At 40.4% G+C, this 11757-nt stretch overlaps 2 protein-coding genes across 2 annotated transcripts in view; one reads left to right on the plus strand and one right to left on the minus strand.

The window, feature by feature from the left end:
• The first annotated feature begins 943 nt into the window (after positions 1 to 943).
• LOC118810213 (transmembrane protein 229B-like) lies at positions 944 to 7602 on the plus strand. Its single transcript, XM_036573808.1, has 2 exons — positions 944 to 1037; positions 5938 to 7602. Exons 1-2 carry the CDS (start codon positions 989 to 991, stop codon positions 6438 to 6440), a joined length of 552 nt encoding a protein of 183 aa, XP_036429701.1. The 5' UTR covers positions 944 to 988; the 3' UTR covers positions 6441 to 7602.
• Positions 7603 to 7906: 304 nt separating this feature from the next.
• The window catches only part of haao (3-hydroxyanthranilate 3,4-dioxygenase), a 16802-nt gene continuing 12951 nt past the window's right edge, over positions 7907 to 11757 (minus strand). The window contains exons 7-10 of the mRNA XM_036573807.1: positions 11538 to 11683; positions 9343 to 9411; positions 9130 to 9212; positions 7907 to 9019 (exon numbers count right to left, since the gene is read on the minus strand). Coding sequence (XP_036429700.1) covers positions 8944 to 9019; positions 9130 to 9212; positions 9343 to 9411; positions 11538 to 11683 — 374 coding nt within the window. The 3' untranslated portion in view covers positions 7907 to 8943. The remainder of the gene's footprint in view (positions 9020 to 9129; positions 9213 to 9342; positions 9412 to 11537; positions 11684 to 11757) is intronic.

An 11757-nucleotide genomic window follows, 5' to 3' on the forward strand; every position in this document is an offset into this window, starting at 1 on the left:
GTGCAGAGTAAGTGCACTGGACTCTGATCCCCAATGAAGATTTATTGCACTTCTTTATTACAGTGCATAGAAGAGTAAACAGAGGAGGTCTAATAATGGCGCCATAACAGGTTTCCCCTTATCAAAAGTAGCCATTATACTTTTTACTGTACATGATACTGTTTACGTTTTGCATAAGATGTCCATGTGTCATCTGTATGTTGTGAAGTATATTTGTGTCATTTTTCATATGTCGTTGGATTTAGGTCTGGGTTTTCTCCAGATGTTATTGTTTCTCCAGATCCTTCATTTACTTAGGTTAGATGAAGTTTCTTAGCTATTAACTCTTTTAACCATAGCTCTAGACCGGAAGGCATAAGAGAAAGCAGATCTATAGAACAATGCTATAGTAAGATGTAGTAACTGTGCAAGTCTTAGACTGTTGGAACACTAAAGCATTACAGATTACAGGTTACATGTATTTATCAAAGGCATAAATGTAGCTTTCTGTGGGTCAAATGGAGTTTTTTTATTCTTTAGACGTCTGTTTTATACTTAGACGTCTGTGATATAACAGTGTCATGTTACCATTATCGATTATAGTCATGACAGACGTCTGAATGTTTCATAGCACGGCAGCTAAGTGGTACAAATGAGCCTTAAACATCAAACATTATGGCATCTGTCATAACAATCACACAACATGACACTGTTATATCACTGAACCAAATCAGTCATTACAACAATGGCATGGTTATGTCAGTGTTATGTAGTTTGAGTAAACTGTTACCCACATATACATATATACAGTGTAAGGGCAGTAAGTTTTGGGCCATCATTTATCTTTATATCCACCTTAAGGCAACCCCTAGACTGAAGAAGGGCTGTCATTAGTATGCTCTGGCTTAATGTTTAGCTTAGGCAAACTAAGGCCATCTAACTGGCCAACAGGGAAATGGTATAAAACCTAAGAGTTGTTGCACAAGGATCAGCTGGACTAGCAAAAGAGATGGAGCTCAGACCACGGCTTGTGAGTAGGGGGGACACAAAGAGTCACAGTGAGTATTAGATTGTCTGTGTGCATTTTTTTTCCTCCAAGGAAGACTAGTCTTCAGACAGATTTAGCTGTCATATGCATGAATGACCATTCTTTTGATAATAGGACTCTTTCTTTTGGACCATTTGGCTCTCTGTATGTGTCTGTTCACTAAATGTGCTACACTAATCATTGTAAATTTGTGATAAAAACTATTCAAAATCTTCCCATTTCAGACATTTATGATAAAGTTAAACATCATCAAGCCTCATGTTATGCCTAGGTGGCTCTATTATACTTTCTCTAAACAGTAAAACATAGACGTGATTGTGTGCCATGCACTAAATACACCAAAGAATGGTTGAAATTACCTAACATGTCATATCAGGGTATAACATCAAAGTTTGGCAGGGTTGCATGCATCATGATTACCAGAATTACCCAGCAGCCTTGCAAAGTGTGACTCATTCGAGGTTCTGGGTTAGAGATACCACAGAAGACTTTACATCACAACAAGAAAACAAACAACATTTGCCTGAGCACCTTCTAGGCCAGGGGTGTCAAACTCAACAAGTAATATTAGAAAATCTCAACAAATCTGTGGGCCAGAGAAATAAATGTTATTTCATGTGTGATTAATGTTGTGCTTTAACCTGAACTGGCCCTTGTTTTTTTTTAAATATGCAAAAACTTCAGTACATCAGTAAAATACAGGCATTTGTAGTAGACCTTGAAATATTACATGAATACTTGAAATATTCAAAATGTAAATGTCCCCAGGAGCTCACTCTTTTAAACCTACCTATCTGCTTGAATTAGGCATCCTTTCTTCACTGCAAGTTCATTAAAACGTGAACCTAATTTCTGAGCTGCTGAGCTGATATTAAGTGTTCATATTAGTAGAAGTATAGCTGAAATGCAGCTAGTGTGTTTGGTGATATGACTGGTGTGGAATTGCTTAGAATTGTGTAGACTTGATGTGTAACCTGGGTGGAAGAGTTGGAGCACACGTTACGTTGCAGTGCATGCTGGGGGACTGTAGTGCAGCAAATTGTGAAATGGGCTAATATTAATAGAAAATTTAAATCTTTTGCAGGCTAGATAGGATTGTGTTTTACACATGTGTTCTAGGTCATGGATAAAGAAGAAATACACTATATGGACAAAAGTATTGGGATGCCTACACATTACACCTACGTGAGCTTTTATGGATCCCATTCTAAATCCATAGGCATATGGATTTAGTCCCTCCTTCCAGCTGTAACAGCTTCCACTCTTCTGGGAAGCTTTCTACGAGATTTTGGAGTATGCCTGGGAATTTCTGCCCATTCCTCCAGAAGAGCATTTGTGAGGTCAGTCACTGATGTTAGACGATGTTCTAGTTATCCCAAAGGTGTTCGATGGGGTTGAGGTCAGGGTTCTGTGTGGGCCACTCAAGTTTGTTCACACCAAACTCACCCAGCCAGGCCTTTATGGACCTTGCTTTGTGCACTGGGGCTCAGTCATGCTGGGCCTTCCCCAAACTGTTCTTACAAAGTTGGAGGCTACAATTGTCCAGAATGTCTTGTTATGCTAAAGCATTAAAATTCCCCTTGACTGGAACTAAGGGGCCTCGGCCAACCCCTGAAAAACAACCCCACAGCATTATCCCTCCTCCACCAAACAGAGCGCTGGCGACTTTTATGCACTATGCTCCTCAGCGCTCGGCGACCCCACTCTGTACCTTTACATGGTCTGACATTTCGTGGCTGAGTTATTATGATTCCTAAACGCTTCCTCTTTTCAATAATTCAACTCATAGTTGATCATGGAATATGAGGGAGGGAAGAAATGTTGCTGACTTGTTGCAACGGTGGCATCCTATTACGGTACCACACTCAAATTCAGTGAGCTCTTTAGAACGACCCATTCTTTCACAAATGTTTGTAAAGGCAGACTGCATGGCTAAGTACTTGATTTTATAGACCTGTGGCAAAGGGACTGAATGAAACACTTGAATTCAGTGATTAAGAGGTCTGTCCCAATACTTTTGTCCATATAGTTTATGTCACTTGCATTAGTCAATGTGCAGAAATACTGACGGGTAGTTAATTGATTCCACCTCTAGCCCATGCACCAAAACGCTCTTTCATAGCATCGCTATTCACTTGTTGAGTTTACAGAAGGGACAAGGTGTGTGAAAACAATAACTAATGAGAAGCAGCACCAGAAATAGATCAAAATATCACCCTTACTTCCAGAAGTTACTGAACAGCTCAACAATTCATTTTAACTTTGGCGTTATCTGGAGAATTTCATAAATAACAATGTGCTTTTAATTTTTTTGAGCCTCAAAATATGAATCTTCCTCTACTTTTGTAGCTCTCATGCGTAGCTATGGCTTGAGCAGAAAGAAAGAGACAACTGGCTGAATCACTCAGACTCAAAGATAAGACTGGTCTACAAGAGAAATGAGTGGCCCTGAACTGGAAAGTGTCTACGTATACATTGTGGTTGTGGAGGAGGGGAATAAATGTGGTCTTTGTTTTCTCAAATGCAGCAGTTTTCTGAGTTTTCTGTGCAGCTGGTCTGAAAGCCATACTGACAACATGCCAATGGGGTCCAAAAATGGAGAGGTTACCATCTCAGCTCATCAAAACAGCTCTTCATTTATCTTTGCTCTCATGGGAATAAAAACCCTATATGCATTGGTGTGGCTTCTTCACAACCCACTCATGGGCCACAACAAACTGCTTAAAAACCACTATTCAAGTGTTAGAGTAAGCAAATGAGTATGATCATTGGAGAGAGGCATTGTGGGAACTAATAGGGCTTGTCCTCTGGCCTTTTCTACTGCTTTTCATTTGCCTGCCTTTCCGTCCTTTTTATTATAATTGGCATCCAATGGGGTTCCAGTGTAAAACATTATATACAAAATTAATATTTTATGTTTCTCCCTATCATCTTTGTAATGCAGGACACTTGACTCCTTACCAATGGTCAACCATATCTTTAATTTATCTGTCCATCCACAGATCTTTAGGTAGTTTTAATTTTATTGTTTTCCCAAACTGCTTCTGGCAGCTGAGACTTGCCTCCTCGGTCAGAATTCTAGCTACTGTTCCAGCTCTTCTTTCAGCTGGCTGAAATGTGGATCTGTATTTTAGTGCTGCTATTTAAATTAGCCAGTCTTTATGTGACATCATTTAAACAGCACGTCATAGAGTGCAGCCATCTACGCTCACAAAATTTTAGTGCACTGCTTACTAAATCTGGACATTTATGTCTAGTTTTTCCCCGCTTTGCTGCAGCAACAGCCTCTACTCTTCTGGGAAGGCTTTACTTAGATATTGGAACAGTGCTGTGAGGATTTAATTGCATTCAGCCACAAAAGCATTAGTGAGGTCAGGTACTGATGTTGGATGATCAGTTCTGGATCACTCCAACTCATCCCAAAGGTATTGAATGGAGCTCTATCACTCCAGAGAACACAGTTCCACAGCTTTACAGCCCAAGCCGGGGGTGCTTTATACCCCTTTAGCCAACACTTGGCATTGAGCGTCATGACCTTAGGCTCATAGGCGGCTGCTCCAGAGCATCTAGTTCTCTTGGTCAGTGCTTTTATGTGGAGATTACACAAGCTGTGTGTGTGCAATTTAGCTTCTGTGTCAGCAGTGGGTGCGCCTTAAAGTAGAATTAAATAATTAGAAGAGGTGTCTGAATATTTTTGAAAACGTTGTTTGCATTTCTGTGTAGCACATAAGGAAACTTCCAACTTACATAATTTATCTGCTTACATAATCAGCACACCCACAAAATTGATTTCTTCCTATTTGCAAAGTAGGACCCTCAATGTATCCCACACAGGATAACCATTAATCATACAAAGAACAGGACAATTATTCCATTACTTTCAGTGAACGTTTCTTCATTACTGTAAATGAGATGTGTGAGTGTGAAGAGCATTTTTAATGTGTAAAGAATATAAGTTTCTGTACCAATTAAAAGTTTCCCTAGAACCACACAACCAGGCCGAGAACCATTCAGGAACTGTTATTTTTAAAGGGGCACTCCATCAGAAATACAAAAAAAACGTGTGATGTTTAATTTTCCTTGAGTTGATGAACTTTGAAGGTGGAGGAACTTTTAACTAAAAAAACTAAAAAATACAAGCACCATCCATCCATCATCTAAACCGCTTATCCTTCTGGGTCGCGGTGGGGTGCTGGAGCCTATCCCAGCTGTCATTGGGCGGAAGGCAAAATACAAGCACCAAGTCCTGTTATTTACCTAGAAGCCTAAACATGATGTCAGTCCAGAGTTAACACCAGACTTTTACTTGCATTTTTATGTTTGTGTGTGAATGTTTTCACACCCCCATATGTCTCTCACTCCTCAGCTACAGACTCTGATGTCCTGGAGATTGAGGTGTTTCCTTTGACCCCCAAAACCTCTGCCACACATCCAGACAGTGTGTGGTGCTGATGGAAGGCAGGATGGTGGGGTGTGTGTGTAGGGGTGTGTGGGGCTGTGAATACATGAGGCAGGCTCTTTGATATGCTTTTTGCTTTTGTTTGCTGGCTAATAGAGAAGGAAGCGAGATTGCCGCTCTTATTGCTTGAAAGCCAAACAACACGTCTGTTTTTATTAGCCTCTAAATTAGTGGATATCTTTATTACCATGGGGGTTTCCCAATGGCTGTATGTCTTATTTTGTGCTACACATGCTGGGTATTGTGGTGAGAGAAAAGAGGCTGAGGCATGCAATGCAGTGCTACAGAATACTGCATAACATATGAAATAACATGCTAGCTTAGGCTGGAATGCCTCTTTAACTGTACATTTGTCCAGTAGTTAATCAGGAACAGTATAATCAATAAAGAATGTTTCTAAAGATAAGTAGGTATGTGCTAACAGTGTGGCTCTCTTTCCTTCTCGAAACAGATCCTGGGTTTGAAACAAATGCACCTGCTGATGTTTATGATCAGGCCACCCCCTCGTCCCTCTCTCCACTCGCCCGTCTCTATATCTACGCCCTGCATGGGTGTGCATGTGAAGTGGCGTTCACTGCTGCCTGGAACTGGTACTACACTCGTGACCAACGGCTACCAGGCTACACCAGTCTGTGGGCACTCCTCATCTACAGCTCTGCCATCTTCCTCATGGAGTTCATGAGTGCAAGGCTGCATCAGAGACACTGCCCCCTACTGCTCCGAGTGATTGTTTACACTTTGTTCATATACCTGTGGGAGTTTAGCTGGGGGTTCGTGCTGAGATTGTTGGAGGCATGTCCCTGGGACTACTCAGATTTCAAATATAATCTAATAGGACTGGTGACACTGGAGTACGCTGTGCCTTGGGCCCTAGCTGCTCTTGTAGCAGAGAAACATGTTATTAGGAACACCCTGAAGATACGACTAAATGGGGAATCCGTACTCTCTAGGTGATGAGGCATGTTCCCCATGCGCTCTAATTAGAGATCCAGTGCAGGCTTGGTATTTACTTTACTGTTAGAAGTATCACAGTGATGATTTCTGTACTTTTTACATGAGTGGCAGCTGCAGACTAGATAGTGTCAATCAACACTGAAGTTGGACTAATACTATGACAATAGATACCTCACTTGAGAGACAAATGTCAAAATGTCTGACATGCACAGTTTTGTCAAAGTTACTGAGGTGCACGTTGACTTTCAAATATAGCCATAACTTCCTCTGGTAAACTTTGATTTATATTTGTTTCAAATGGGTACATTAAAAGGGGTTTCTACAGATTTTTCACAAATTCTGCACAATTAAATGAGATGTAAGCAAAGTTATTAGAGTGTTTTAATGGGAAACTGTTCACAGTAGAGAAACTTACCAACTTCTTTACAGTGGTGGTGACAGGAACCAGGGGTCACAATGTCTATAACGCAAATATAGTCATTCAACTTGCTGTCTAAAAGAGTGGTTCTCAACCTTTTCCACCCCAAGGCCCACCTGTTCATACATACAAAGCGAAGAAAATCACTTTTTAAATAAACCTCTATAAGGGCCCTGCCTGCGTTGCCAGCCACCAGCAGAGGGCGACAGTGGCGAGGCACCACAAGTTCAGGGAACTCCAATTCCCAGAAGCCCTTGGGCTGATTAGACCCAACCTGGCACACCTGTGGACTCCTCTACTAAAGGCTGTGGCAAACAGCAGTTTTTTTTTGGAAGTAGGCCAACATGTGTTTTTGCTGGTCAACGATTCAGCTGTTTGTTGCCGACCCGAATATGGGTGGAATATTTATACATATGAAAATGGAGTGAACTAAAGAAAACGTGATGGGTCATCACCAAACAAGGTAGGCGAAAGAACCCTGATGAGCTTCTCTGGCACATGTCTGCGTCCAGTACGAACTCCTGCCTCCCCCTGAGCACAGGCCTGCAGATCACCTGAGTGTGCTTCATGGCCCACTGGTTGAGAAACCCTGGTCTAAAATGACTACTGAACCTACATGTGTCTTCACAGCTATTTTATGTAATGTTGACAGTAATAAAACAGCAGTAAATCCAAATGATATTTTCTTTGAGGAACATTGTCTTACAGCTCCTTGCTTACACCTCTTCGCCATGAATTCATGGAAAAAAAAAGTTTTTGGCTGAAATTTTATTTCAAAACTGTCACACAATAGGCAACATATTCGCAATCATTCAGAGTAATTCTGGCTTGGTAAGATTTTCTAGAATTCACATTTCACATCACCACTCTCAGTGACTGATTACATCTCAGCAATTACATTATTCAGAAATTAAATAAAAAGGAATTCCCCCTTGAAAACTAGAACAGACAGACACCGAGACATGAGTGATTTCATGTAATAGGAGATCCATTAAGATAAGATCTGCATGTTGACTGAAGGAGAGCAGAAAGGGGATCTTCAGATTGATCTGTTTAAGAACTGAGAAAAGGGCTGTTTATTTAGCTATAGACAGTGTAATCTATACACATTCATTGCTATCTCAGGTTGTTTTACAAAAAATACAGTTTTATGCAAAAGTTTGAACACCCTTGGTCGAAGTATACGTTTTGATGATTTAAGTGAAAATAAGTTAACACATCCTCTACAGAGAACACACTTAAAAAAACACAGACAATAAAACTCTTGAATCTCGAATCTTGAAATGTGGCATTTGGTGCTCAGTTTCTATTTGAAGAGTTTCGCTCCAAAACACTGTATATCCATTTGCAACAATTTTGGATGTAATCAGTTTTTGAAAAGAATAACAGCTGACATTTAACAGAAAACACATTTTTTTTTCTCTAATAAAGGTGGTATTCATCATCGTATGTATAAAGCCCACTCCCAAAAATAAAAAAGTAATGCATTTTGGACCAAAGCTCTTCATCAATTTGCTGAGTTTAACAAACAATGAAGAAAACATAAAACATAATACAAAATGTGCCATAACTTTTGCACAAGCCACATTGTTTTATTTATTTTTTCCAATATGTTAAATTCATCTAATAAAGTGTCAGTGTATTAACATGTGCAGGAGAGTTCTCTGTAGAGGATGTGTAGACTTTCACTTAGATCAACAAAACATGTCATTTGACCAGGGGCACCCAAACATTTGCACATGACTGTATATACAGTTTTTTCTTCACCTGCTTAAATGACATTAATATTAGTACATTTGATTTTCTGCTTCTTTGAGTGCTAATGTTAGAATAAGCTCTCTTGATCCATACAGTAACCTGAAGTTGATCCAGCATTGATCTCCAATTCTCCTACAACACTGTCTTACAAGGACTAAAGCAGTTGGTTCAAACAAATTGCTGACACACACCTTCAGGAATACAGCCACTTTCAAATAAAACACATTTTTCTTCCACTGTAATTAAAGTCCACGCTATTTATAGGGAATGTAGTCAGAGAGATTTAAAGCTGAGGGAGATCATTAGTGAAAGTTCTCCTGCCACTATTTAGTAAGGCCTCTTCCTCTCTGGATTCTGAGCAACATATAAAGCAACACAATCCTTTGGCCTCTTCCAGCGATACCTAAGGAACACACACACATACACACTTGTGTTATATAAACTTCCTGCAGCACAGAATTGACGTCTTTCAAAAAGCGTCATTGCTAACCACACTTTACAACACCCACTTACTCAGTCTGTCCAAGTATTAGAAGACAGTCTCCCACTGAGAGATTGTACTCTTGGCCATTCATAGTGACACTCGAGGACCCCTCCTACAGTGAAGGGCAGAGGAGGAAATAAAATGTTAAAGCACTGTCCAAACAAAAATAAAACTTCAACACTGAACCTAAAAAATACACAGAGGTGTCATGGAGGGATGCAGAGTGAGTTTCAGAAAGATACCAGCTGCCAGATCCAGCCATCAGTGGTTCTTTTGGAAGGCTCGGTCTCTCCTGGACCATAGAGAATAGTCTGAAACAGAATGATGGATGATTTTATTGTTTATATTGTAATGTTTTCTAAAACGAAGGTCATCAGTTCTGGTCCTGGAGGGCTGATGTCCTGCACAGTTTGGATATTTCTCTGCCTTAACATACCTGAGTTAACAGTTAATTATGAGGTTTAGTAGGTGTTGGTCCTCCAGGACTGGAATTGATGACCCCTTGTTCTAAGAATGTCAAACCTCCTTCTCATCCAATTTATAAGAGCTTTCAGAGTCTGAGCTGGTGTAAGAGACCTGCAACCATGCAGGTGGCAAATTGGATCAGAAGGCAACACTTTCCTGAGACTTTGTAACAACATTGAGACACAGATTGCTGATGTAGTTATACGTGCATTTTGCAGCGGAAAAGCAAAAGAAAGAAAACTTTTTAGAGGTGGGGGTTACAATGCTGATAAGTTTTATCCTAGGTGTGTTAGTGAGAAAATGCCATAGAGGTGCTCAGAATTGGCATTATTATAGCAGTGGAATTCTGTTCAGTCTTCTGTTCAGTCTTTCATACAGTTAACACTGCATATCATTTGAAAGAGTTAGAATTAGAGTTAGACGAGATTCCGCTGCTAAAATAATGAGAATTTCGAGCACATCTATGGCGTTTGCTATGTTATGTTAACATTCACCTTAACACACCTAGGATAAAACTTATCAGCATTGTGGAATTCTGTTCAGTCTTTCATGAAGTCAACACTGCTTATCATTTGAAACAGAATCCCCCCTCCCCCCACACTACAGGATTTTAAGTTGTAAATACTGAACATTAACAAACACTTCTACAATTCTAAATCAGGGTGATCGAGACTGGAGTGTGAGTAGATTAGAGGTCTGCATGTGTAAGAAATTAAAGCACAAACCAGACGCCTATTGTGACTTTGAGACCCAACCTGACCCAGCCTGACTGGTACTGCTATTTGAAACCCAAACCTGAGCTGAACCTGCTCGCGCCCTCTCACAGAGGTGAGATGAATTATCACATAGTCATTATCAGATACAGTTTTACAGTGCTTTGCTTTGTCACTAAACACTTGAGTTGAACAAAAGAATAAATCATATTAGGATAAAGTGTTATTTTACTCCTTTGTAATCCACTAACAGTATCTTTTTATCATATACTTCACATTTTGCTGGAATTGCCAGGGAACAGCATCCTCTTTTCCTCTGATCAACTGTTAGCCCTGCTGTGCTAAAGTTCCTCTCATTACCGATGCTACTTGCAAAAATGCTTAACACGCTTCAAAAGGAATTTAACGAGCAAGGAGAAAGACCAGCTGTGACATTTCACCAACCCAACACATCCCTCTCATCATCCATGCTGGAAGTGAGACTGATGTACTGTTGAACTTTATCCCCAGTTCCATTCAGGGGCTCGTTCGCTCACTTCTCACACTCTGGAGCTATTCCGAATGCAGCTATAGACTACAACGTCAGCATGTATGGGAGAGAAAGTGCATGAGAGTGCATGAACATTTATTAAGGCATATTCCTTCAAATAAAAAAAAAACCTACTACGTAAAAAAATCACTCATTAGAAAACAAACCCGATGTTGTATAAGACATATTGGCCTGAATCTGGCCCAAAACCCAATATTTTGTCAGGCCTTGTTGAGTTCAGGTCTGTTACCAGACCTCTAGAGTAGATCAGAGAGGTCAAGACTGGATTATAGACACCCACACCACAGGATAATCTGGGAGGATAATCATTTGACATGCCTGAAATTGGCACACTATTTGTAATTATCAGAAGGAGTGAATGGGAATATTGGCCCGATTATTCTGTAATGTGTGCCAGGCATCTGAAGGAACAGCTGAGAAGTTTAGACCTGAACAAATGAGGCTACTAATGAATTGAAAGCCATGTGCCAACGTTGTTCCCTGAAAGAACTTCCCAGACAGGCTCTGTCTCCCTCTGCCACGTTTGTATTAATACCCAGCTCAGCACAATCTTCTGTCTAGACTTCCTGATTGATCACATGAGTTTAAACTGCCCTGAATGGCTCACTTTGGAGAACGAAGCCTGATTGGTTCACCCTCAGATGTACTACGTTTGGTCAGTCCCATCCAAAGCAGAAAAGCATGCACACATTACACACTGCCTCCGTACCTCAGTCTCAAACTGGGCTCCAAACATGTCCACAGGTCGTCCACTGGCCAGTGCAGGCTTCTGCTTTTCTACCCAGTCTTTGAAGCAGAATGGGGTCATTACGTTCATATTGTTGAGTGGATAAGGCGCTGGCTTGATGGGGTCAGCTACAAATGATTCACATATGAATTAATATATGGTTACAGATATATAGAAACAATGTTAAAGAAGACATCTAGTG

The sequence above is a fragment of the Colossoma macropomum genome, unplaced genomic scaffold (assembly GCF_904425465.1).
Source record: "Colossoma macropomum unplaced genomic scaffold, Colossoma_macropomum, whole genome shotgun sequence".
Lineage (NCBI taxonomy): Eukaryota > Metazoa > Chordata > Actinopteri > Characiformes > Serrasalmidae > Colossoma > Colossoma macropomum.